The sequence below is a fragment of the Geotrypetes seraphini genome, chromosome 8 (genome assembly GCF_902459505.1).
Source record: "Geotrypetes seraphini chromosome 8, aGeoSer1.1, whole genome shotgun sequence".
NCBI lineage: Eukaryota > Metazoa > Chordata > Amphibia > Gymnophiona > Dermophiidae > Geotrypetes > Geotrypetes seraphini.
In genome coordinates this window covers 181,294,326-181,322,203 of record NC_047091.1, presented here as the reverse complement: position 1 = coordinate 181,322,203, position 27,878 = coordinate 181,294,326, and the positions used below count along the sequence as shown (strand labels likewise).

At 46.0% G+C, this 27,878-nt stretch overlaps 1 protein-coding gene across 1 annotated transcript in view; it reads right to left on the bottom strand.

The window, feature by feature from the left end:
* Positions 1-461: 461 nt before the first annotated feature.
* Positions 462-27,878, bottom strand: part of AP1B1 (adaptor related protein complex 1 subunit beta 1) — a 141,313-nt gene continuing 113,896 nt past the window's right edge. Inside the window, exons 21-22 of the mRNA XM_033956012.1 lie at positions 24,936-25,102; positions 462-1,871 (exon numbers count right to left, since the gene is read on the bottom strand). Of these exons, the coding sequence (XP_033811903.1) occupies positions 1,797-1,871; positions 24,936-25,102 (242 nt within the window). The 3' untranslated portion in view covers positions 462-1,796. The remainder of the gene's footprint in view (positions 1,872-24,935; positions 25,103-27,878) is intronic.

Genomic DNA, 27,878 nt, shown 5'->3' with positions numbered 1-27,878 from the left:
GTAAAACAATATCTATCTATATATATCTTATAGCTATTTACCATAGGGGTTGAATGTTGCACCATGTCCATGTAAAGGCGTATTGTTACTTTATTTCCAACAAAAATAATATTTCTCTTGTCGTCATTGATTTCTGAATACAATAGTCAACAGACAAAGGGGAAAAAAAATATTCCCCATGTGCCAACAGTTCTTGTGCATGAATCCGCCCCTTCTGTGACTGTGTGTGGCCACCCGTCTGTCAGGCCACAAGTGTGTACCCACGTTTTTATGAAGTACACACCATGAAAGCAGCACACTTAGAAGACAACCACCAGCTCCACACTTTCTAACATGTCCAAAAGTATATGGTAAGCAAAATCAGAGAATGACAGAGTTTGTCCCCCTCCCTACGGGCTCTGTTACCCATCCCCACCCCTTTCCTGCAGGCTCTGCCCCCTCCCCATTCTCTAGTAAGCATCGCTATTCCGCATCTAGCTACCCATTTTCCATCAAGTTAAATTTTTTTTTTTTTTTTTAAAGGGCAAGCTACTTTTTCCTCAAAAGATTTCTAGCTAGTTACCACCAAAATGGGTCTAGAACCTTGTTTTAAAAATTCAAAATATCTGCAAAAAGCTATTCCATACCTCAGATTCATCCAAAGGAAGCGTCGTCATACGCAAATGACATCACCAAAACCTGAGCTACTGGATCATTCATTACTGTAAACGTGCATTCTTAATGGTCCTGGGAGCAGCCGATCTTCAAAATCACCCATTCTCTCATACACACCGACATCGGACGGACTTAATGCTGTGTATGTCCATCAGACTGACAAGCGCACCGGTTTTCTCATTGCCACCACATGCAGATCTCCGTCTTTTACAAAATGGGCCGTTTTCCTTTCTAACGGTAACCGGCCCAGCAAGAGCGACCGTGTGTCTGGGAATACTAGCAGGAAGAACACAGCTCAAGTTTCACCTCTTCCTTCAACCGGTAAAGGCAGGAAAAACCAAACACTGCTGGAAGGTCCAGACCTGCCTCTCTCCACGTTGGATAAGATGACCATCAGACACCTGCAGGAATGAGGGCTGGGGTAATTAGCTGTGGTTTCTCAAGGGATGAACAGGTGCTTTTTGTCCTTTTTATTCCTTGACAAGATGTTCCTTTTAAAACATTTATTTCAGGCATTTTTCACTTAGAAACTCCACTCTGATTTTTAGAATGAAAAGGGCCAACAAGAAGAAAAAAAAATATCTTCCCAAATGATTGTTTCTGGGAAATATCCCACCCACACACCCCTTAGAAGAACCAAAAGTACAACTCAGCCACAAGATAACAAACTGGCAAATACCCCGATCCGGCCACAACAAAACACAAACATAGCAAAAGAAAAGGTGGTGGGGGCAGAAGGGCCATAGCACTTGCACACCAACCAAATTCATTCCTTCTGACTTTTTAAAATACTTATTAACTTTAAATTAAGAGGATTCCAACCCGGACTAATAGTCCATTTAAGATCAAATACATCAGTGGTGCAGTGAATGAGAAAGGTGAGGATATCCCTTTCCCCACGCCACCCCCCCCCCACCCAAAAAAAAAAAAAAAAAAAAGAGAAAACTGGAAAGACAAGGTTTAGAAGAATTCTCTGGTGGTAGCAAAAAGGTGAAGAGATTCAGGTCGCATCTGGTCCTCTCTTGGGACAAAACACACACATGAACATGCACAGAGGTCCTCTGGGTTCCCAGGCATGAGTCTCCCCAGCCTCGTCTGGGAAGGGGCAAAGTGGGAAAATAAGAAGGGGCCCATCTGGTGTTTCAGTTCTTCAAGATAGTTTCATATGCCTGGTATACGTGCTGGGATACTTCTGGTGCCCGACATTTCAGCGACAGCTAAAAGAGAAAGCAAACAGAGAAATTCAGGTGAAAGGAAGCAAACTGCGGTAATAGCACAGCGACGGAAACCCTCGCACCCTATGTCCAAACAATGAGAAACTAAACTTTTCTATGCCGATTCTTTTTCGGCGGTTCTCAAGTCCTGCTACTATGCACGATAAACCACCACCCCTTAGGAAATACAATGGTACCTCAGAATCCGAACAACTTGGAATCCGAACTTTTTTTTTAAACAAAATTTTGCTCCAGAATCCGAACGTATGGCAACTACAAGCGCTGCTCAGCCCAAAGCTTCCCCTCTGACGCAGCTTCCTGTTTCCGCCTGGGAGGGAAGCTTTGAGGCTGAGCACCGCTTGCAGCTGCTGTTGCCAATCTTGCTGTCTATGCCAGTGTGTTTACTGTTCGATTTATTGGAAAATCTGAGTTTGTGGGACCAAGGAACGGATTAATCCAGCTTCTATTATTTTCAATGGGAAAAATTGTCTTGGAACTCGAACAGGGTTCTGGAACGGATTAAGTTCGGATTCCAAGGTACCACTGTACTGTTTATTCTATAGATTGAGGATTTTTATACATGGTGATCAGGTACGTTAGATAGATTGTGAGCCCGCTGGGGAAAAATGCTTGAGTACCAGAGGGCATAATTTGAGATTGAGGGGTGGTAGATTCAAGAGTAATGTTAGGAAATTAATCTTTACGGAGAGGGTGGTTGATGTGTGGAATGCGCTCCCGAGGGAGGTGGTGGAGAAGAAAACGGTGACAGAGTTCAAACAAGCGTGGGATGAACACAGAGGAACTCTAATTAGAAAATCATGGGTATACATTGAAGGAACTAAGGCCAGCACTGGGTAGGTTTGCATGGCCTGTGTCCTGTGTATGGACATTCAATCGAGGACTAGCTGGGGAGGGCTTCGATGGCTGTGATGGTTAAGATGGGCTGGAGTGAGCTTTGACAGAGACTCCAGTAGATGAAACCTAAGCACACTACCAGGCAGGGCTCTGGGTTTCTGGCTCAGAAATAGCTAAGAAAAAGGACCATTTCAATTAAATAATTTATGGAGCATGTATGGTTGGGCAGTCTGGATGGACCACTTGGGTCTTTCTCTGCCATCATTTACTATGTTACCTGAATGTAAATCACTGAGACAACCTCCATTGATAGACGGTATATAAATAACTAATAAATGGAGGGGACCCTGGTGGGTTGGTTTCTCTGGGTCTTCGTGAAGGAAGACGCGAGTGACCTGACTGTTCCTGCTCTTTGTCTTGTTAATTGTGATTGGTATGCTGTTGTACTGCTTGATTTTGTAACTCTGAAAAATTAATAAAAATAATTGCAAAAAAAATAAAAAACAATGCAGAGAACGAGATTAAGGTAGGGACTCTGAGCCCAACCCAAAAATATTTAGCTTCTATGTCAGCAAATAAGAATTAGGTGTGGTCCGTCCATATATGACTGTATACCGTGTTGTTACAGATGTGCAAAGCTAGTGCTAGAAGTCACAGCTGCCCCTCTGAACCCAGAGCAGCTCAGACGGCAATGACATCCAACTGGCAGGCCCAGAAGAGGGGTGGGAGGGCATTTGGGTTTTCAGGAAGGGCGATTGTTCTTGGAGAGGGGGGCGCTCTTAGGGCTGGAGGGTTTTGATGGGCTTTGGGAGTACATGCTCGGAGGGGAGGGGGTTCAGGAAGTGAGGATGCTGTTGGAGGGCTCACACTGGGGGAATTGAGGGAAAGACTTTGTTGTAGGAGCTTTGTTGACCATGATTACAAATACAGTCAGTTTTGATTAAAAACATTTGCAAACAAACCAATAAAAATACAATTAAAGATTTTGATCAAACAGTAGCTATACCTCCACCCTCCCTTCACCCTTGAAGTTTCTGTTTTTGAAAAATGCTACCTTCTGGCACTTTATTAAAGTCTACTAGGTATTTGAACATTGATATTCTGTTCTCCCTTCTTATGAGAGCAATTTTGCACCAATTCTTAAAAGGAAAAACATGTAAACAATTATTTGAAAATGACCTAAAAGGAGGGGTGTCAAAGTCCCTCCTCGAGGGCCGCAATCCAGTCGGGTTTTTAGGATTTCCCCAATGAATATGCATGAGATCTATTAGCATACAATGAAAGCAGTACATGCAAATAGATCTCATGCATATTCATTAGGGAAATCCTGAAAACCTGACTGGATTGTGGCCCTCGAGGGACTTTGACACCTGTGACCTCAAGAAAGAATTCCTACACACATTTATGAATAGTTTTAAATGCAGCTACTTTTCCTGTACAAGACCACAAAAGCATGTATGGCCCCTCTCCCTCTCAAAAACCATCTCCACTCAATATAGGCGTGAAATTCTTAAAAGCCCTTTTTACTCAGGCCACTTTCTTTATAGAAGGCTTATAATGCAAAATATTACACTAATGCAGGTGTTCTCATCCAGTCCAGTCAGGGTTTCAGGATATCCACAAGATAGAATGGAGGTAATGCAAGCAAATCCCTTGGATGCATATTCACTGTGGATATCCTGAAAATCTGACTGGCTGGGTGCGTCCTGAAGACTGGGTTGAGAAGCCCCATTTTGACGGTCCTCCTCCAAATCACCTTCAATTTAGCAAGAGAGGTCACATCGGGTTCATATACTGCATGGCATACCCCTAATTGTTATGCATGCTGCCTAGCAGAGATCAACCCACTGTGTCCTTGCTAAGGTCACTTATCTCCCTCCATGCTAAGCAGGAGGAATGCGGGTGGGGGAAACCCATCCATCCACTGATGATTCCTCTGTGCTGCTGGGCTACAATTTCAAAACTCATGGATGGCTCATTCTGGTGCCGAGCTCAATAATTTATGGACTAGCTTTCTGGCCGATTCATGATGTAAGCCAGACCCCATTTCCTTTAGGAAGAAGCAAAGTCTTTTGCACTGTAGATCAAAGGAGAAACAAACAAAAGCAAACCACAAAATAAAACAGAAAAAAAACAACCCAACAACTTTTCTCCACTGCAGGCTGCGGGGCAGGCTTTCTTCTTTCTAATGACAGGAGGATTCTGTGATATTGCTCTGTTTTTACATCACCAATCATGCACCTGCGTTCTATTTCCTGTTGCTGGCGCAGCTATGCACACCTAGGGAAGCAGCAGGTCCAACGGAGGAGTTGGAAAGCGGGTGGGCGAGGGAGCAGGAGGCAGAAAGGGAGAGACTAAGCAATATTGAATAATGGGGGAGGGGGAAGAGATGTTGGAGGGAAGGAGAGGGGGGATGACACAGACCCAGGGAGGCAACTGAGCAGATGAGTGACAAGAAGGGGAAGGTTGCAGTTATGGCAATTAGTTGTATAAAAACAAAAAAATTAACACACACATTAAAATTTCAACATGTTAAAAGCCCACCTATTCGCGAGTACTTTCGACTCCTAACTCCTCTCACCTTGGGTCCTGCATCCCCCAACCCTATATGTCATGTCTGTCTGTCCAAGTTAGATTGTAAGCTCTTCCAAGCAGGGACCATCTATAAATATCAAATGTACAGTGCTGTGTACGCCTTTCAGTACTATATAAGTGAAAAGTAGTAGTTAAACGTGTAGCTTTTAACTTATAGGACAGCGTGTCTTAGCTACTGATATTGCAAGTACTTGTGGTGCTGGCAGAAACAGTATAAAAGTTGTTGGCAGCAGAGAGAGGCAGATTAGGAAGATGCTGAGCTGGAAAAAAGGATAAGGTGTGGAAAGTAGAAAATAACACGGGGTAAAAATCTGTCCCCATCACCTGACCACCGTCCCCTTCATCGCCCCGTCCCCTTCACCGCCCCGTCCCTGCAGCATCCACCCTTCCCTCTCGCCACCTCACCGCCCTTCAGCGGCCCGAGAATCTCCCTCCCTCCCCCTTACCTTCGTGGCACGGCATAACCGAAGCTGCGTCAGAGGAGAAGCTTCCGCCTCCACACACGCGACAGCAGGCAGGCAGGCTTCGCCGGCTTCAGTAAGTTTTTTACGAAAGTGCCGTGAAGGTAAGGGGGAGGGAGACAGAGTTGGCTATAGGTAGGGAGGGAGGGTGACCGCGCGCCTTCCCTCCCTTAACTGTGGGGATAAGGCCATTCACTGCTCCACAGGGCGGTGGATGGCCTTGTCCCGTTTGGAGACGGGAGTGATTCCTGGGGACTGGAGGAGAGCGGATGTGGTCCCTATTCATAAAAGTGGTCACAGGGATGAAGCAGGAAACTACAGGCCGGTGAGCCTCATAGGAGGCTGTTGAACAAACTTGAAGGGCTGAAGTTAGGACCCAAAGTGGTGAACTGGGTCAGAAACTGGCTATCGGACAGACGCCAGAGGGTGGTGGTTAATGGAAGTCGCTCGAAGGAAGGAAAGGTGACTAGTGGAGTCCCTCAGGGTTCGGTGCTGGGGCCAATCCTGTTCAATATGTATGTAAGTGACATTGCTGAAGGGCTAGAAGGAAAAGTGTGCCTTTTTGCAGATGATACCAAGATTTGTAACAGAGTAGACACCGAAGAGGGAGTGGAAAATATGAAAAAGGATCTGCAAAAGTTAGAGGAATGGTCTAATGCCTGGCAACTAAAATTCAATGCAAAGAAATGCAGAGTAATGCATTTGGGGATTAATAATAGGAAGGAACCGTATATGCTGGGAGGAGAGAAGCTGATATGCACGGACGGAGAGAGGGACCTTGGGGTGATAGTGTCCGAAGATCTAAAGGTGAAAAAACAGTGTGATAAGGCAGTGGCTGCTGCCAGAAGGATTCTGGGCTGTATAAAGAGAGGCGTAGTCAGTAGAAGGAAGAAGGTGTTGATGCCCCTGTACAGGTCATTGGTGAGGCCCCACTTGGAGTATTGTGTTCAGTTTTGGAGACCGTATCTGGCGAAAGACGTAAGAAGACTTGAGGCGGTCCAGAGGAGGGCGACGAAAATGATAGGAGGCTTGCGCCAGAAGACGTATGAGGAGAGACTGGAAGACCTGAATATGTATACCCTAGAGGAAAGGAGAGACAGGGGAGATATGATTCAGACGTTCAAATACTTAAAGGGTATTAACGTAGAACAAAATCTTTTCCAGAGAAAGGAAAATGGTAAAACCAGAGGACATAATTTGAGGTTGAGGGGTGGTAGATTCAGGGGCAATGTTAGGAAATTCTACTTTACGGAGAGGGTGGTGGATGCCTGGAATGCGCTCCCGAGAGAGGTGGTGGAGAGTAAAACTGTGACTGAGTTCAAAGAAGCGTGGGATGAACACAGAGGATTTAGAATCAGAAAATAATATTAAATATTGAACTAGGCCAGTAACTGGGCAGACTTGCACGGTCTGTGTCTGTGTATGGCCGTTTGGTGGAGGATGGGCTGGGGAGGGCTTCAATGGCTGGGAGGGTGTAGATGGGCTGGAGTGGGTCTTGACGGAGATTTTGGCAGTTGGAACTCAGGCACAGTACCGGGTAGAGCTTTGGATTCTCGCCCAGAAATAGCTAAGAAGGAAAAAAAAAAAAAAAATTTAAATTGAATCAGGTTGGGCAGACTGGATGGACCATTCGGGTCTTTATCTGCCGTCATCTACTATGTTACTATGAGCCTCACTTCAGTTGTTGGAAAAATAATGGAAGTGTTGCTGAAAGAAAAGATAGTGTATTTCCTTGAATCTAATGGGTTACAGGATCCGAGGCAACATGGCTTTACAAAAGGTAAATCGTGCCAAACGAACCTGATTGAATTTTTTGATTGGGTGACCAGAGAGCTGGATCGAGGACATATGCTAGATGTAATTTACTTGGATTTCAGCAAAGTCTTTGATACAGTTCCTCATAGGAGGCTGTTGAACAAACTTGAAGGGCTGAAGTTAGGACCCAAAGTGGTGAACTGGGTCAGAAACTGGCTGTCGGACAGACGCCAGAGGGTGGTGGTTAATGGAAGTCGCTCGAAGGAAGGAAAGGTGACTAGTGGAGTCCCTCAGGGTTTGGTGCTGGGGCCAATCCTGTTCAATATGTTTGTGAGTGACATTGCTGAAGGGTTAGAAGGAAAAGTGTGCCTTTTTGCAGATGATACCAAGATTTATAACAGAGTAGACACCGAAGAGGGAGTGGAAAATATGAAAAAGGATCTGCAAAAGTTAGAGGAATGGTCTAATGCCTGGCAACTAAAATTCAATGCAAAGAAATGCAGAGTAATGCATTTGGGGATTAATAATAGGAAGGAACTGTATATGCTGGGAGTAGAGAAGCTGATATGCACGGACGGGGAGAGGGACCTTGGGGTGATAGTGTCCGAAGATCTAAAGGCGAAAAAACAGTGTGACAAGGCAGTGGTTGCTGCCAGAAGGATGCTGGGCTGTATAAAAAGAGGCGTAGTCAGTAGAAGGAAGAAGGTGTTGATGCCCCTGTACAGGTCATTGGTGAGGCCCCACTTGGAGTATTGTGTTCAGTTTTGGAGACTGTATCTGGCGAAAGACGTAAGAAGACTTGAGGCGGTCCAGAGGAGGGCGACGAAAATGATAGGAGGCTTGCGCCAGAAGACGTATGAGGAGAGACTGGAAGCCCTGAATATGTATACCCTAGAGGAAAGGAGAGACAGGGGAGATATGATTCAGATGTTCAAATACTTGAAGGGTATTAACGTAGAACAAAATCTTTTCCAGAGAAAGGAAAATGGTAAAACCAGAGGACATAATTTGAGGTTGAGGGGTGGTAGATTCAGGGGCAATGTTAGGAAATTCTACTTTACGGAGAGGGTGGTGGATGCCTGGAATGCGCTCCCGAGAGAGGTGGTGGAGAGTAAAACTGTGACTGAGTTCAAAGAAGCATGGGATGAACACAGAGGATTTAGAATCAGAAAATAATATAAAATATTGCACTAAGGCCGGTACTGGGCAGACTTGTACGGTCTGTGTCTGTGTATGGCCGTTTGGTGGAGGATGGGCTGGGGAGGGCTTCAATGGCTGGGAGGGTGTAGATGGGCTGGAGTAAGTCTTAACAGAGATTTTGGCAGTTGGAACCCAAGCACAGTACCGGGTAAAGCTTTGGATTCTCGCCCAGAAATAGCTAAGAAGAAAAAATTTAAAAATTTAAATTGAATCAGGTTGGGCAGACTGGATGGACCATTCGTGTCTTTATCTGCCGTCATCTACTATGTTACTATGTCCCTGTGCCCGCAGTGAGCACTTTTTCCCCCCCTCACCGTTTTGGCGGGTTACCCGTGGGTAACTGCCACCGTGTCATTCTCTAGTGGAGACAATGAAGAGCAGTAGGACTAGAAAAGCGGTGATGCTGAAAAGATATTGCACACGAATGTGTAAGCGATGTAACGTTTGCTGCAAACGGTTGTAAATATTGGCACTTAAAACTGCAACTTCAGTAGATAAGTTTAAGGAAAACTTAAAGACTTATCTTTTTTCTGTGAGGATCTTGGAAGACAAAAGAATAGTTTCGATTTTTATTTTTTAAAAAATTTATTTTTTGATTTGTGTCTTACATTATGTGTTGATTTTATGTTTTGCATTATGCGTTGATTATTTTTTGTACATTGTGTATTTTAATTAGGTTTGAGATTGTAAGCCATCACAAGTTCACAAACAACCTCATGTGCTGCGCTGAATACTTTGCCATGATTTCACCATGATACGACTCAAAGAAATAAATGTTGGCAAAGGGAAAGGCCTCAGAAGGCACAGGATGAAAACGCTGCACTACGGCTCAGAGAGAGAGAGAGAGAGAGAGAGAGAGAGAGAGAGAGAGAGAGAGAGAGAGAGAGCTGCCTTGAAGGTTTTCTCTATGGCGGGACAGAAATTTTTAAATAAACTTGGAAACCTGGAGAGGGGCGAGTCAGAAAGAAGTGAGATGGAAACAGGACACCAGAGGGGAGTCGTCCCCCCCACTCCCCCCAAGACTGCTCCCTTGAATAACCTGCAGTCAAAGCAACTGTCAAAAAGAAACCTACAGGCACGATCTACAGATATCATGAACTTGGACTGGGAAAAAAAACCACACAAAAGACAAAATGAAGTCTTACAATTGTTCTCCGTTTACAAGCTGCTGTTAATTTATGTGGCAGTGAAACAGGCTTTTCCTCAGCTCTCCTGTGGATCTCTATATTTAATCATATGATGGTATTCAAAATGAAATGCGTCTCCTTTGCTTTGGCTGCAATTACTCCCTTCAAAGCAAAGTCACACTCCCCCCACCAAGCAGAAAAAGGGAAACGGGGGAGGCTAAACATTAGTGGGAAGGAGTGCTCGGTTCTTGCTAAATTCAGCTGCCAGCCAACAGGCACTTGCTAAGAATCCACCACCTTCAGAATCCACCACCACATGCAAAAGACTTAAAGAAAGCAAAACCACCGAGGGAAATCAGCTCTCCCCACTCAGGCAGACAACTAGGGGGGTCACCAATCACCACAGACACTATTATCGAGAGAGCGAAAGATTCATGATCTAAATTTGCAAAAGCTCACACACAGAGCATTGAACACTTCCCAGTTTTCTGTATGTCCCTGCCATTGCCCAAAGGCTCAGGGCTACTGCGAGGTGGTGGGTGGACACTTCAATTTGAAAGCTATATTTGAGAGGCATGAGTTAATTCTGCCATCTGCTGCTGCAAATTCCCCAAATATCTCCAGTCAGTTCATGAAGCTGACATGTTCCCACTCTATTAACTGGCTCACAGAAAAAGGCTCTCCACCCACCGAGAAGAATCTCACGATTTTGACCATCTTGAGGTGAGAAATTTGCAGCACAGAAAGGTAGAGGATGGTGAGAGACGCTTCTGCCAACCAACCAGCTAGACCAAGGCCTGGATGCACTAAACCAGACATGTCAAAATCTGGCCCGTGGGGTAGTAAAATATGGCCTGCCAAACAATTCCTGCCGTCGCCAAGATTTGGCCTGCTGCTCTTTCCTTCCCTCCCTCCATCAGGTGCAGCGCAGCTCCGCCAAAGTTAAAAGGAGCCGCGTCAAAATCGGAGCCCTGCCGCTGCTGTAGCACGTTCCCTCTGCCACGGTCCCGTACGTCAGAGGAGGGGCGGGACCGCAGCAGAGGGAACATGCTACGGCGGTGGCAAGGCTCCGATTTCGGCACGGCTCTTTTTAACATTGGCGGGCAGAGGGGAGGGTTATCGCTTAGCTCTTTATGCCAATTCGGTTGATCAGTATGTATTTTGATTTCCCTAAGAAATGCAAAATCCTATTTCAAAGTATATAGTGGGGTAAACCCAAACTTGCTTTATTTGGCTTGCTGAAATGGAGCCCCCAACAACCCCCAAAAGAAACAGATGGGTTTGTTATACCGCTCCAGGTCAGATCTTTGCTGGTTTCTGAATGCACAGCCCTCTGCTCTCTTGTATTCAAACACAGCACTAAGACTCATCTACTCATTGAAGAAACATGACCACATTACAGAAGCATATCTCCAATCGCACTGGCTTCCGATCCCAGCAAGAATACAATTGAAATTCTACTGCCTACTATTTAAGACTTTAAACGGAGACAGTCCAAACTACCTGAATAACCGCCTCATCCACAACACCGCAACCAGACATAGGAAAATTCACACCCCATTCTCATACCCCCCAATTAAGGAGGTCAAACGGAAAAAAACTATACGATGGCCTCCTGGCCACTCAAGCAGCCAAACTAGACAATCAAATCGCCAATCTACTGACGGCATCCCTCGATTACGAGACTTTTAGAAAAGAAATAAAGACCATACTCTTCAAGAAAACTCTGAAAAAAGAAATAATACCGCAAGTCTCAAACTCCACCTCTCACTAAAGCCAACTACCCCAAACAAATTACTCCTTTTGAAAATGACCAATTTATTATTTTTTTTTGTAAGTTCTTGTTGTAATACATCTTGGATAATTCTTTTGTAATCCGCCTTGAACTGCAAGGTAATGGCGGAATAGAAATCCCTAATGTAATGTAATGTTATCTTTTAAGCTTGGGGGTGGCCATTGCTTCCGCCATCAATAATGGATACTAAAAACGGGGTAGTTTTTGAAAAAATAATTCTAACATTCTCTTCTTTTTTTTATATCCTAAAAGAGAGAGGAAAAGTCTTTATTTATTTTGTTTACATCACAGCGTGGTGTTGGGGAGGTTGTAATCCTATACTTCTACTAAGACTAAGGGGTCCTTTTATTAAGATGCGCATTTAGAACGTACTAAATCAGTTAGTGTATCTTAGTAAAAGGACCCCTAAGTATCTTAATAAAAAATTTGGCCCGCGATAGCCTATGTTTTAGATTTCGGCCCCTTATGTGATTGAGTTTGACACCCCTGCACTAAACAATCCGATCGTGTACCGATGGTCGCTAAATCGGTTTGACTGGTTTAGTGACCGCGATGTTTAAAACGGCTCACCGCGTGGTTTTCTGTGCACTCGTACATTCTCAGACTCTGGCATGCAAACGACCTCATTACTATTAAAATGAAGTCCTTAATATTAAAACAAGCCGTCCGTTTGATGGCCTAACATTGCAATGCCATAGGCAGATCGATAGCACACACACAACATCTGTGCCATTTTAAAAAAAAGAAAAAAAAAAGAAAATAGTCCTAAACAGCTGAGTGGAAGGAGGCTGCTTTGGGGCTTCAACTGACCAAATCTGTCGACCCGATGTTCAAAATGGCTCACCGCGGGGTTTTCTGTGCGTTCATACATTCCCCAACTCTGGCATGCAAATGATCTCATTACTATTAAAATGAGGTCATTACTATTAAAACGAGCCATCCGTTTGATGGCCTAACATTGCAACGCCATAGGCAGATCGCTAACACACGCACATCTGTGCCATTAAAAAAAAAAAATAGTCTCAAACGGCTGAGTGGCAGGAGTCTGCTTTGGGGCTTCCTCTGCCGCTCAGCTGTTCTAAGCGAGCGATCGGATGGGATTACAAATGCCCTCCACAAAATTCATTTGCACGAGAAGCTGTATGATCATCGACTGCTGTTTAGAAATCGACCAAAAATAAAATTAGTCCACAGCGACCTGCATGGTTTTAATGGCTGTTTTTAGTGCATCTGGCTCCAACTCCATTAGCTCAGCTGGACATGGCAATTTCATGTCTTAAGGCAGGGGTGTCAAAGTCTCTCCTCGAGGGCCGCAATCCAGTCAGGTTTTCAGGATTTCCCCAATGAATATGCATAAACTAACCTAAAGCCTAACTTTGGGGTTTTTTTTCCCAGTTAATTAAATAGCTGCCTATAGGGTCATTCGGACCGGTCACGTGTGCGCTACCACACTCTTATCAAGCATAGGAGCTAAGGAAAAGTATACGGAAATTATGGCTGCTTCTTCACTTTCATCCCCGACTAGTGGAAATGCCCAGGTTTGCCTACACTAGGGGTAGGAATTTGAAGGAATTGTTTTCTAGTCCCGCAGTGACAGTGAGTGGGGCTGCAATACAACTAAACTAAACTAAACTAAACCTTGGGTTTATATACCGCACCATCTCCACGAATGCGGAGCTCGGCACGGTTTACAGGAAGAAAGATGAGAGAGGAACTACAGTGGAGAGATTAAAGAGTTAGGTGTAAAGGGGGAAGATGAGAGGCCTAAGAGGGGGAAGTGTTACAGTTTTGAGAATAGCCAGGTTTTTAGGTGTTTACATCTCCTGTAAACTGCTCTGAACTTTCTGATATTCTGTAACTTCACTGTATATGTACAGTCTCTTCCCCTGTAAACCGCTCTGAACTGTTTTGTGGTATTGCGGTATACAAAAATAAAGTTATTATTATTATTATTATTATAATAATAACAAATCACAAGCAACACAATCAACTGAACAAAACAGTCTGTATATTTTGTCTACTATTTACAGAGCTTCAACCCTGAATCCCCCTTTCCCCCAATCCTAATGAAACACCCATTCAATCCCGTCAACAGCAGCATAGAATTAAGCAAGGTATAAGTAATAGCAGAAAGCTAAGTCTGACAGCAGGAACACCGGTGGCCTAGTGTAACACAGCTCTCGAGTCCCGTCCTCCTGCTCCCCGCCACCCACCCGTCTGAACAGTTGTGTTATATGTAATCTTATATCTCACCAAACCCTCGCAAGAAGGAGTTCTAGGAGGGTTACAAGCAACCTTATCGCTACATAAAATGTAAAATAAAATCAGATTACTCTGTCCTGGCCATTGTGGGCAACCAGTGCAGAGGACACACAACCAAGTGAGACACTGCAGGCCATGCAGCTGGTAAAATGAGGAAACTATACCAGTTACACTGGTCAGCATGATTTAAGGAGAAAGCCTGGGAATGAGAGACAGAATGGGAATGGGATGATGGGGGTACGAAAGTGGCCAGAGTTAAAGGGATGGGGAAGTTCAGTTTGAGCCTAGAGGGAACTGAAAGATAAAGCTCTAATAGAGAGAAAAATCAAAACCTGGTGTGGAGAAAGCTGTAGAGAGGACAAGCGCAATGTCGTATCTAGGGTATGTGACACCCAGGGCCAATAATTTTTAATACCCTCTTCCCCCAATATAAAAAGGGATCAGAGGAGCACTCCTAGGAGCTGCACCGGGGGGTAGATGCCCCGCTCCCCCCCCCCCTTGGTACACTACTGCCTGAGGAAGGGAAATTTGGTCTCTAAAAGTTAGTAAACATATTAGTCCAATAAAAAGATTACCTCATTTCCATACAGCTACAATACAATTTTATTCTAAAGCAACAAAAATATATTTTCTACCTTTTGTCAGTTATTTAAGTATTTATATACCACTTAAAGCCTAAGTGGTTTACATTCAGGTACTCAAAACATTTTCCCTATCTGTCCTAGTGGGCAATGGGCGATTAGGTGACTTGCCCAGGGTCACAAGGAGCAGCATGGGATATGAACCCACAAGCTCAGGGTGCTGATCTCTGGTTTCTGCTTTCTTCATCATCTCTTCACTCTCCATTCCATCCAGCAGCCACCCTCTTTCTCTGTCACTTCCATTTTTCTCTTTCTGTCTACACTCCTTCCCCCATGTTCTGGCATCTCTCTCTTTCCCTTTCCTTCCCAACTCATCCCATGGTCTGGCATCTGCTTCCCTTCCCCCAGGCCCTGGGATCTTTTATTGTAAACCGCTTAGATTTACCTTTGGTTTTATATTTGCAGTATATTAAATAAATTGAACTTGATCTCTTTCCTCCCATCTCTCCCCCCATGCTCTGACATCTCCTTTACTTGCTGCCCTTCCCTCCTTCCTGATGGTCTGGCATTTCAGTTGCCTTCCCTTCCCTCACCCCATGCCCTAGCAACTTTCTCCTCTCCTTCCCTTCTATGATCTGATCTCCTTTACCTTTCCCTCCCTCCTTTCTCCCTGGTCTAGCATCTGTCACCCTTCCTTATTTCCCCCCTCCCCCATGCACTGGCATCTCTTCCTCCCCCCTCCATGGCCTGGCATCTCCTTTCCCTCCCCATGGTCTGGCATCTCTCTTTTATCATCTCTCCCTTCCCTGGTCTTTCTTCTCCCTTCCTCCCTTCTCCACAATCAGATGCAGTATTTCTCGCCCTCTCCCCTCCCTTTGTCACCCTGCAGTCGCCAGCGCAATGTTCACAATTTGCTGCCCTTGTCAGAGTTGGGCCTTCCTCTCTGCCGGGTCCTGCCTTCACGGAAACAGAAAGTAGGCAGGACCCGGCAGAGAGGAAGGCCAAATGCTGACAAGAGCAGAAAATTGTGAACGCTGCTGCTGGGAAGAATTTCTTGACACCGGTGTCGGCCCCTGGAGGAGTCGTTGGAGCACCCCTTTATGGGCTGCATCTGGGGCGGGCGGCCCCCTCCGCCTCCCCTTTGGTACACCACTGGGCAAGGGAGCATGACTGGTTGCTCAAATCAGAGGAAGCTAAGCCAGGATGTATGATGGAGAAATTCTGCATTTTGAATATAAATTACACTTTGAATAATTAAATCTGGAAATCCAGAAAATGTGGACAGGACGTATGCACAATATGGCAAACGTGTGCAGAATTCTTCCCAAAGTATCCTATGTACAGTGATGGGCCAATATTTGATTGCCCAGGTCAGCAATTTTTTAACTGCTGAACATGGTATTTATATGTATTATGTATAACCAACGCTGTTATGCCAGATAGAAAGTGGTACTGATATACATAGACAGTAGACTGCTACTGGCCCTGCAGACAAGCAGCGACATTCAGCTGCTCTCTTAATAGTTATGCTTTTAGGCTAGGATAGGCTTTAATGTTCTAAATTACATTGTAAAGCCACACAAATAGCAACTAAATATAATAGACTACCCATAGAGTCAGGTGAAACACCCAGACATCATTCTAGCACTACCCGATTAGAGACCGAAGTTAAGAATTTTTAAAGCCACTATTTATATACTGTAATGCCTCTGAAAAACTGACAGAGAGGACACTTATATAATGGCTGCTGCAAAACAGATTAGTGCTTCTGAAAAAGCAGGCTGGGAATATGCAACAAGCAGCAGCAAGATTGGATAAAATCTACTGATGTGTCTTATTGATGGTTTTAATTTGGTCAAGAAAAGGTTGAAGGCCAAATACTTTGAGTAGAACCCCTGACCTCTCTCCTGCAGAGAAACAGGTTCTATCATATTTAGCTGGAGAATGGCCAAGAGTAAAAAACAAAAGGAATTGACCCCAAAATATCCACAAAGAAGAATATCCAGAGAAAACAAAAAAAAACTCTGTAGAGTGACGATGTTCCTAAATGGACTTTATTTGAAAGTGTCAAAGTTCCAAAGGTCCACTGAAATCATCCACATAAAATAATTCCATCCACATAAAAGTAAATCATCCACATAAGAGCCTTAAAGGACCTAGTCCGCTAGGGATACAGGACCCAACATGGTCCGCGTTTCGACAAAAAGTCTTCTTCAGGGGTCCCTGGGGGTCCTATAAAGGTGAATACGTGGAAAACAATTGTGTGGTGAGCCGGAAGTGAGACACTGCTTGCATTTGCAATGGAAAAGGCCTTTAAGGCTCTTATGTGGACGATTTACTTTTATGTGGATGGAATTATTTTATGTGGATGATTTCAGTGTACCTTTGGAACTTTGACACTTTCAAATAAAGTCCATTTAGGAACATCGTCACTCCACAGAGGTTTTTTGGGTTTGTTTGTTTTTTTGAATGGCCAAGAGTTCCACATAGACTGCAGAATCCAGGCAAGAGTCTCGGGCCCAGTGAAAAGCACAGTTACTTACCGTAACAGGTGTTATCCAGGGACAGCAGGCAGATATTCTTAACACATGGGTGACGTCACCGACGGAGCCCTCGGTACGGACCTTTTTAACTAGAAGTTTCTAGTTGGCCGCACCGCGCGTGCGCGAGTGCCTTCCCGCCCGACGGAGGAGTGCGTGGTCCCCAGTTAGTATAAGCCAGCTAAGAAGCCAACCCGGGGAGGTGGGTGGGACGTAAGAATATCTGCCTGCTGTCCCTGGATAACACCTGTTACGGTAAGTAACTGTGCTTTATCCCAGGACAAGCAGGCAGCATATTCTTAACACATGGGTGACCTCCAAGCTAACAAAGAGGGAGGTGGGATGGTTGGCCATTAGGAAAATAAATTTTGTAACACAGATTGGCCGAAGTGGCCATCCCGTCTGGAGAACGCATCCAGACAGTAGTGAGTAGTGAACGTGTGAACTGAGGACCAAGTGGCCGCCTTGCAGATTTCCTCGATGGGCGTGGAGCGGAGGAAAGCTACAGAAGCAGCCATAGCTCTGACTCTGTGGGCCGTGACCGTTCCTTCCAGTGAGAGACCGGCCCGAGCGTAGCAGAAAGCAATACAGGCAGCAAGCCAATTTGAAAGTGTCCGTTTGGAGACAGGACGACCCAAACGGTTGGGGTCGAAAGACAAAAAGAGCTGAGGGGCTGTTCGGTGAGCTCTGGTACGATCAAGATAGTAAGCAAGGGCACGCTTACAATCCAGCGTGTGCAACGTCTGTTCCCCAGGATGCGAGTGAGGCTTAGGGAAGAAGACGGGCAGCACAATGGACTGGTTGAGGTGAAAAGCTGAGACCACCTTGGGAAGGAATTTAGGGTGGGTACGCAGGACAACCTTGTCATGGTGAAAAACAGTGAAAGGTGGGTCGGCAACCAGTGCATGCAGTTCGCTAACCCTCCTGGCAGAGGTGATGGCAATTAGGAAAAGCACCTTCCAGGTTAGAAGCCTGAGAGAAGTTGTGGCAAGAGGCTCAAACGGAGGTTTCATAAGAGCTGAGAGAACCACATTCAGGTCCCAGACGACAGGAGGAGGCTTGAGAGGCGGTTTGATGTTGAAGAGGCCTCTCATGAATCTGGAAACCAGAGGATGAGCCGTGAGAGGTTTTCCGAAAACAGGCTCATGGAACGCAGTGATGGCGCTGAGGTGGACTCTGATGGAGGTAGTTTTGAGGCCAGCGTTGGACAGAGAGAGCAAATATTCCAAGACAGTTTCCACCGCTAAGGAGGTGGGTTCCTGACGATGCCGGAGACACCAGGAGGAAAATCTGGTCCACTTCTGATGGTAACATTGGAGAGTGGCCGGTTTCCTGGACGCGTCCAAAATGAGGCGGACCGGTTGAGATAGGTTCTCCGGAGAGGTCAGCCCGAGAGAAACCAAGCTGTCAGGTGGAGCGAAGACAGATTGGGATGTAGCAGAGACTGATGCTGTTGCGTAAGTAGAGTAGGAAAGACAGGAAGAGGAATGGGCTCCCTGGAGCTGAGTTGAAGCAGGAGGGAGAACCAGTGTTGGCGAGGCCACCGAGGTGCGATGAGAATCATGGTGGCGTTGTCCTTGCGGAGTTTGGACAAAGTCCGCAACATCAGAGGAAGTGGAGGGAAGGCATACAGGAACCGATCCCTCCAATCGAGCAGGAATGCATCCGGGGCCAGACGGTGAGGAGAGAAGAGTCTGGAGCAGAATAGGGGCAGCTGATGATTGTGAGGAGCTGCAAAGAGGTCCACCTGCGGAGTGCCCCATCGAGCAAAGACGGAGAGCAGAGTCGGGGGGTCCAACGTCCACTCGTGGGGTTGAAGGATGCGACTGAGATTGTCGGCCAGAGAGTTCTGTTCGCCCTGGATATAGACCGCCCTGAGAAAGAGATTGCGGTCCGTGGCCCAGGTCCAGATGCGCAGAGCCTCCAAACAGAGGGGGCGAGATCCGGTGCCGCCTTGCTTGTTTATGTAGTACATGGCGACTTGATTGTCCGTGCAGAGGAGGAGGACTTGAGGGCAGAGGAGATGCTGGAACGCCTTGAGGGCGTAGAACATGGCTCTGAGTTCCAGGAAATTGATGTGATGACGACGCTCCTGTGGGGTCCAAAGTCCCTGGGTGCGCAGATCTCCTAGGTGAGCTCCCCACGCATAGGGGGACGCATCCGTGGTGATGATCATAGAGTGAGGGGGTAGATGAAAAAGTAGACCCCTGGAAAGATTTGAGGAGTTCAACCACCATTGGAGAGATTGCTGAAGAGATGATGTCACAGAGATGGGATGAGAAAGAAGATCCGTAGTCTGAGACCACTGGTTGGCGAGAGTCCACTGAGGCGTGCGAAGGTGGAGACGTGCCAGAGGAAGGACATGCACCGTCGAGGCCATGTGACCCAGGAGGACCATCATCTGTCGGGCAGGAATGGAGGGATGCATGAGCACCTGACGACAGAGGTGGAGCAGGGTCCGCTGACGATCGGAGGGGAGAAAAGCCCTCATTAGTGTGGTGTCCAGAACTGCTCCAATGAATTGAAGTCGCTGGGTGGGAAGCAGATGCGACTTGGGGTAGTTGATCTCGAACCCCAGGAGGTGGAGGAGAGAGATGGTGTGATGAGTAGCCTGTAGCACAAGTTGAGATGTAGGTGCTTTTACCAACCAATCGTCCAAATAGGGGAACACCTGGAGGTTGTGAGACCTGAGGAAGGCCGCTACCACTATAAGGCACTTGGTGAAGACCCTGGGTGAGGAAGCGAGGCCGAACGGTAGCACCTTGTACTGATAGTGATGGTGCAACACCTGGAACCGCAGGTAGCGGCGAGAAGTTTGATTGATGGAGATGTGAGTGTAGGCCTCTTTGAGGTCCAGGGAACATAGCCAGTCGTGTTGAGAAAGAAGAGGGTAGAGCGTGGCAAGGGAGAGCATTCTGAACTTCTCCTTGACCAGACACTTGTTGAGGTCCCTGAGATCGAGAATGGGACGGAGGTCTCCCGTCTTTTTGGGTACCAGGAAGTAGCGGGAGTAGAATCCCTGCCCCCTTTGATCTGGAGGTACTTCTTCGATGGCATTGAGAAGGAGGAGGGATTGAACCTCCCTCAGGAGGAGGGGGGTTTGAGATGAGTTTGAAGCAGACTCTACGGGAAGGTTGTCCGGAGGTAGAGTCTGGAAGTTGAGAGAGTAGCCGTGGCGGATGATGTTGAGGACCCACTGGTCCGATGTAATGATTTCCCAACGGCTGGAGAAAATGGTGAGACGACCTCCGATGGGTTGTGGAAGAGGTAGCAAGGGTGGATGACTGGCTATGCCCTGGAGAGAAGAGTCAAAAGGGCTGAGTTTGTTTAGTAGGCTGAGGAGGCTTAGAGGGCTGAGAGGCCTGAGACCGAGCCTGAGCGTGATGTTGTTGTTGACGGGGCCGCCTAGATTGCTGGGGAGGCGGATTGAGTGGCCTGGCTGAGAACCTCCGTTGATAAGATGTTTGTGGCCGATAAGGTCGGGTAGGCGGTGCCTTCTTTTTCGGCTTGATCAGGGTGTCCCACCTGGTCTCATGGGCAGAGAGTTTCTGGGTGGTGGAATCCAGTGACTCTCCAAAAAGCTCATCCCCGAGACAGGGGGCGTTGGCCAGACGGTCCTGGTGGTTGATGTCCAGGTCGGAGACTCTGAGCCAGGCCAAGCGACGCATGGCTACAGCCATGGCAGAGGCCCGAGAGGTGAGCTCGAAGGAGTCGTATATCGAGCGGACCATATACTTGCGCATTTGGAGAAGGCCAGAGATGTGCTGTTGGAATAGCGGGACCTTGCGCTCAGGTAGGTACTTCTGGAGGGCAGACAGCTGTTGGACCAAGTGTTTGAGATAGAAGGAAAAATGGAAGGAATAGTTGTTTGCCCTGTTGGCAAGCATGGCATTTTGGTAAAGCCTCTTGCCAAACTTGTCCATGGTCTTACCTTCTCTGCCAGGAGGGGTAGAGGCATAGACACTGGAGCCCTGAGTCTTTTTTAAGGTGGATTCCACCAGAAGGGACTCATGGGGCAATTGAGATTTGTCGAATCCAGGAATAGGGATGACACGGTAAAGGTTGTCCAGTTTACGGGGAGCTCCCGGTACCGTGAGGGGATTTTCCAAGTTTTTGTAGAAAGTCTCCCGTAGGATGTCATGTACGGGAAGCTTGAGGAACTCCTTAGGAGGTTGCTCAAAGTCTAAGGCTTCTAAAAAGGCTTGGGACTTTTTGGAGTCAGATTCCAGGGGAAGGGACAGAGCAGCAGACATTTCCCTCAGAAATTTAGAGAAAGAGGACTGTTCAGGTTTAGAGGTGGCATCAGGTGCCGATGGTTCCTCATCAGATGAGGAGGGATCCTCCTCGGTACCGAGAGGAGTCTCCTCCCATAAATCAGGGTCCCTGACCTCTGGTGCATGTCGGGACACCGGGGTGGAGGGCGCGGTGTGGCGAGTCTTGGACAAAGATTTACCAGAGCGCACCGAAACGGTACCAGGGGAGGACGATCGGCGTCGTTCTCGGTCCCGAGAAGAGTGCCGGGCTGCCTGGTGCCGAGGAGGATCCACTGTGGGTTGAGAATGAACCACTGGATCATCATGAAGTTGTTGGGCCGAAAGGATCGGCATCGAGGTGTTCACCGGTACCGAAGGAGTGGACACCGGGGGCTCGGTGCGGGGCTCGGGCCGGTCTGGTACCGGAAGGAGCGGTGCCAGGATAGAGGGTAGCAGTTGTTCAAGTTGTTTCTTCAACTGCTCCTGAAGCTGAGTTTGTAGAATGGCCGAGATACGGTCATCTAGGGGTGGCATCGGAACCGCTTTCTTTTTCTTCGGTTCCTTGGATGCCGCTCCACGCCCCGGCGATGAGGAGGCCGATGACGAGGCACTCACCGATATCGGGGCGGAGCGTTTACGGGACCGGTGCGATGCCGGTAGGGACGGTGTCGCCACCGTAGCAGGAGGGCGCTCGAGGGAAGAGGAAGGCTTCTTAGCCGGCTTACCTGGCGCCAGTGGCGCCGATGCGGGGTCGGTCGGTGTCGAGCTTGACGGTGCCGATTTTTGCGGTACCGCCGTTGAAGGAGATGAATCCATCGCCGACTCGGTGCCGAAGAGAAGGGTTTGCTGGATTCTTCGGTTTTTAAGAGTTCGTTTTTGCAAAGTGGCACAGCGGGTGCAGGAGTCCGCCCGATGCTCCGGACCCAGGCACTGCAAACACCAATTGTGTGGGTCAGAAACGGAGATCGGGCGTGCACACCGCTGGCACTTCTTAAAACCGACCTGCGGGGGCATGAAGGGGAAGATAGCCTCCGCAAAATCGAAGTCCGAGGCCTGTATAATGGCAACAGGCCCCGCCGGGGCAAAAACGAAAGTAATAGGAAAAAATCAAAGTTTTGTTTTTTTTTTTTTTTTTGCAATTCAAATAAAAAGAAAACCCGAAGGTAGAGGGAGAAAAATTTAGAAAAAAAGCGCGAGCGGGAAGGCAAAAAGTGATTTCAACGGCCGTTGAAAAAATACACGCGTCTTCTTCGCTCCGCGGAAACGAAGAAACTGGGGACCACGCACTCCTCCGTCGGGCGGGAAGGCACTCGCGCACGCGCGGTGCGGCCAACTAGAAACTTCTAGTTAAAAAAGGTCCGTACCGAGGGCTCCGTCGGTGACGTCACCCATGTGTTAAGAATATGCTGCCTGCTTGTCCTGGGATAATGTCTAATTCCTGGATACAAGTCTGAGATTGTGTTAAACAGTCTGTACATAATTTTTTTAGGCATGCTTCATTATAAGCTAAAGGCTGACCGAAACCAGTGGTTTTGGTTCTGACTGAGACCAGATCTGCGGCTGAAATTAGTCATTTGGTTTTGGCTGGAACCAGAACTACAACTGTAACCCCATCGTTGCCCAACCCCCCCCACCCCTCACTATCTCCTTCTTCTCTTCCTCGGCTTACCTGCTACAAACCCTGGTAGCCTAGTGGCCATCTTGGGCCAGTAGTATTCTGAGTTGCTCCTGCCCCTACTGGCTACATTGCAAGGCTGCAGCAGACATTGATGGCCATTATTTTCACAAGACTGCTGCAGCCGCAATTTTGGAATTGGGAATGGCATGAAGAGGCTTGAATCGGCTCATCGCCTAAATGTAAAATGGCAGCTGTGAGGCTGCCGCAGCCATAATTTTTACACCAGCCAGCAGGAGCAATGCAGCTCACTTCTGCCCCACTAGACCACCAGGGCTTTTAGAGGGGGAGGGGGCATGGGCATTTTCAGCTGAAATCCAAATCTGAGTTTGTGGTCAGTTTTGGTGCAGTGCATGCAATTTTATCTCATGCATATCTCATGTGGATATCTTGAAAACTGGACTAGCTAAGTGTGTCCCAAGAACTGGGTTAAGAACCCCCGCAGTAGAGTAAAAGTGTTTGTAAATGGGGGTCTTGTCATCTCTCTGTCCATCTGAGGTGAGTTTGAACTTGTGCACACAGACCTGTGCATACAGCTGAAAGTGAAAAGGAGAGCCCTCGAGTAGTACAATGGCAGAAGGAAAGTTGGGTAGAAGAAAAGAACCCCAGCTATAGAAAAACAGAATGTTACCCAGTACAAAATATTAACAACAGACAGGTGATGTGAACCACTTGTTCACTCTTTCCAAAAATGCTAGGACTAGGGGGCATGCAAAGAAGCTACTAAACTGGAGAAAATATTTCTTCACACAACGTTTAATTAAACTCTGGAATTCATTGCTGGAGAATGTGGTGAAATCAGTTAGCTTAGCAGGGTTTAAAAAAGGTTTGGATCATTTCCTAAAAGAGATGGCTTGGGGAAATCCACTGCTTATTCATAGAATAAGCAGCATAAAATCTGTCTTACTACTTGGGACCTGGGTTGGCCTTCGGTCTCTCCCAGTATGCCAGTTCTTATGATGTATAAAGTTACAAACCACCAAACCTACCACAAATCTTTTCTTTACTAACCTGCTTTGAAACAATTTTTTTCCTATATAACCTTGTGGAAACGTATTTATTTCAGAAGTATTCGTGCAATACAAATTGTTGATGATGAATTTTCTTTCTATAAATTTAATGTATTTTGTAATCTGTACTTTATATTGGGGTAAACAGTATTAGACGTCATTAGATTTTTGGGGAAGCTACGTGTATTTGAAATATAGATAGTATAACCTATCAATCATTAAATCTCTTAGATCCTAATTAGACCTACGGGCAGGTTGTAAATTTATCTTCTTTCTTTCTATGATTATTTCTGCCTTATATTTCTTTTTTCTTTTGTGTTACCCACCATATGTGTTTTTCCCTAAATGTTTCTTCTCTTCCTTTAAAGATTGTAGTTCATCCCCCTCACCTTTTGTACCAGTTATATTTTATTAGTACGTATATATTTTGTTTTAATTGTATAAAACTATTCTACGCATTGAAGTATTAGACATTGCGTGTACAACAAACCTTAATAAAACTTGAAACTTGAAATTAGATTTTATGAACAGGCCCTATCACACTGCTATCACATGGATGCCATCCCATTCACATTTGCACATTTTTAAGGACTCTCCATAGACACTGTCACACTGCTCTGTCTGTCTGAATGCTACACTAGAACAGAACGTCCTGACCCATCGTTGCCTGTTCTGCTACAACGGTAATGGATCCCCCAAGCAGAGCGCAAATTAAAACAGCAGGTGTGGGAGTCAGGACGTGGTAGGTGAGTTAGCGACAGTAGAAGTGACAGCAACAGGAGCAAGAGTGAAAACATTAAGAGACATGGCAGATGCGGAAACGAGAGAGCAAGTGTGTAAATACAAAGAAAGAGCAAATGACACAACAGACACTGGCGAAGTTCATGTTGAGACAAAACTTGAACCAAAAAAGAAGGAGGAGAAAATTAAACCACAAATTACAGTAAAAAGTGCTAACCTCCAAATTCTGCAACATCAGGACAAGGAAGATCGGCAGCAGCCATGCATGCAACCAAAACACATGGAAAAAACAAACAAACAAAAAGTCATCAATTGTCTGCATGGTGGAACCAGAAAGTACACATTTCCTTCCACAAATAATCCATGTTGCACAGGATGGGTGAACTTGTAACGTTTACATTTAGAGGCTGTCTGAATTTCGTTCTGAATTCTGCACAAAACAGGCCCAAAATTTGGGTTCAGTCAAATGTGCCTTTGCACTTTTGGTTAAAACCAAAACCATCTCAGCAGAAGACCCCTCCCAGATCAGGAACCACTCCCTCTCCTGGTGGGTAGTGAGCACAAAAGCGTCCCTACTTGCACTCCTGCACACAGCTGGCACCAGGTGACAAGAGATTCCAGGATATCCCACGGGAAGCCAATTTCACCTGTGCACAGACATGAGTGGGGATGTTCCTGTGCCCACTACCCACCAACAAAAAGGTAGGCCCAGGAAGGGGAAGGAAAGGGAGATGTGGGCTCAAGAGAAGCAGTTTCATTTTCGGCATCAGTTTCTGCTGAAACTGAGTGGACAATTTCTGTCACCGACTCAGTTTTGGCAGGGCTCTAGTTACACTAGCCCTGAACAATGAGATCTGGCATCAGAGGGTGTTCTAACTTGTATGTGTCACGCTAGCTCACTTATAGCAATCCTTTGGTGATCAGCTGTCACTACATGCCCCTTTTCTATCCTCCTCCTCCCCCCTTCTGATCTACCCCCCTCCCCCGTCTCCCTCCTCTCCCCCCTACTTCTCTCCTTGCTGTTCGCAACTCTACGGTCAATTTGATATGTAACCACTTGTAACTACTCTCTCCTTGCTGTTTGCAACTGTATGATCAATTTGATATGTAACCACTTGTAATCTCTGTCTAACTAATGTGAACCGCCTAGAACTCTTCGGGGTATGGCGGTATACAAAAATAAAGTTATTATTATTATTACAGACCAAAAGCTGTTCCTTCCAATGATAAACCTAACTGATCAGGGCTAGTCTCGGTCCTGTATGGGCCACATCGGTTCATCGCTCTTAAACTAGCCTTGATCTGTCAGGTCAGACACTTCAGGGGTCACACTAGATTTGATTAGTCAAGTCTGTCAAGCACAGGTTACATCAGCTTATCGCACTTAAGTTGACACTTATGAATCAAACTGCCAGAGGAGATCAAATCAGGCCAATCACTACACTTAGAAAATAACACTTGTGAATGTATTACCATAACTCACTTAGAACCGTACATAGGGGGAGGGGAGTGTGGTGAGTGGTTACGGCTACAGCCTCAGTCCCATGGGGTTGTGGGCTCAAACCCTTGTTGCTCCTTGTGACCCTGGGCAAGTCACTTAATCCCCCCATTGCCCCAGGTACATTAGATAGATTGAGAGGCCACCGGGACAGACAGGGAAAAATGCTTGAGTACCTGAATAAATTCATGTAGACTGTTCAAGAGCTCCCTTGGGAAAACAGTATAGAACACATTGAATAAATAGTGTGAATAGTTTCAGCCTCTGATAGCCAGAGCTGGTGTTGTGATGTCACAATGCCTCATTCCACCAATAAGAGCCAACCTCATCAGTGAGGTCACAATGGCTTGACTGTCCTATACTACATTTTGATTTCTAGAGTGGTGTAGTAGTTAGAGCTGCAGCCTCAGCCCCCTGATCAAACCCATGCTGCTCCTTGTGACCCTGGGCAAGTCACTTAATCCCCCTATTGCCCCAGGTACATTAGATAGATTGTGAGCCCACCAGGAAGGACAGGGAGAAATGCTTGAGTACCTCAACAAATTCATATAAACTGTTCTGAGGCACCCTGGGAGAACGGTATAGAAAATTGAACGAATGAATAGTGCAGGATATAAATGTAAAGATCACATTAAATATGAACCCAAAGAAGTTAACACCATAAAGCAAAGCAAACATGTTATATAAACACAATATAGAATACAATAATCAATATAAAACCATTACTAAGAATCCTCATTTTTCCTCTCACTAAGAATTAACATTAATGTTAGTAAATAGATCAAAGTTTCAGGAGCAGTTCTGCCTGCCATGGGACTCTCCCAAGCTATTTGCTTCTACCACTGATTTCTTTCCATGTGTTGCAGAGGTTTCAAACTCTACATCCCTGTGGCCTGAGAATTTGAAATTCATTTGAATACTTTTTGATTCTTCCCTTACCTTTAAGGATCAAATAAACTCTCTGGTTAAGAAATGTTTTTTCAGTTCACAAATGTTAGATTTCTTTTCCATCAACGTCATTTTTCTGTCTTGGTCCAATCTTGGCATCACAAAGATCTTGGCCTCCAAAGATTACAATTGATTCAGAATACTGCTGCGAAGCTGATTTATGGAAAAAGCAAATTCGACCACGTGACTCCTTTGCTTTTGAGCCTCCATCAGCTCCCGGTTTATCTCAGAATCCAGTTTAAACGTATATGTATTTTTATATGGTAGTCTCATTCCTCTTCTATGGAATTTCTATAGATTTTCATATGCGAGAGGCACTCAACGATTTAAACTTTCCTTCCCTTCTAGGAAAGGAATGAAAGGAGTCAAGAATTTCAGCCTTTCTCTGGCTTTTAAATTTCCCCAATTATGGAATGAACTTCCTTTAATTTTGAGGTGTCCCAGCTCTTTCCAATCTTTTCATAAATCTTTAAATTTCTATTTGCTAAACACTTTGAAAATTAATCCCCTTGTATTTTAGCATATTTTTAACTTATTGTTAACCGCGTCGAGCTTCCTCTGGTTGAAGTCCCAGTATATAAAATTAAGTTTTAGTTTAGATCCAAGGTCTGTGAACATATTTTGGATATCCTGAAACATGAACGAGCAGCTCTTTCCAGGCAGAAATCTGCATTCCCAGATCAGTTACATAAAACATAGAAAATGACGGCAGAA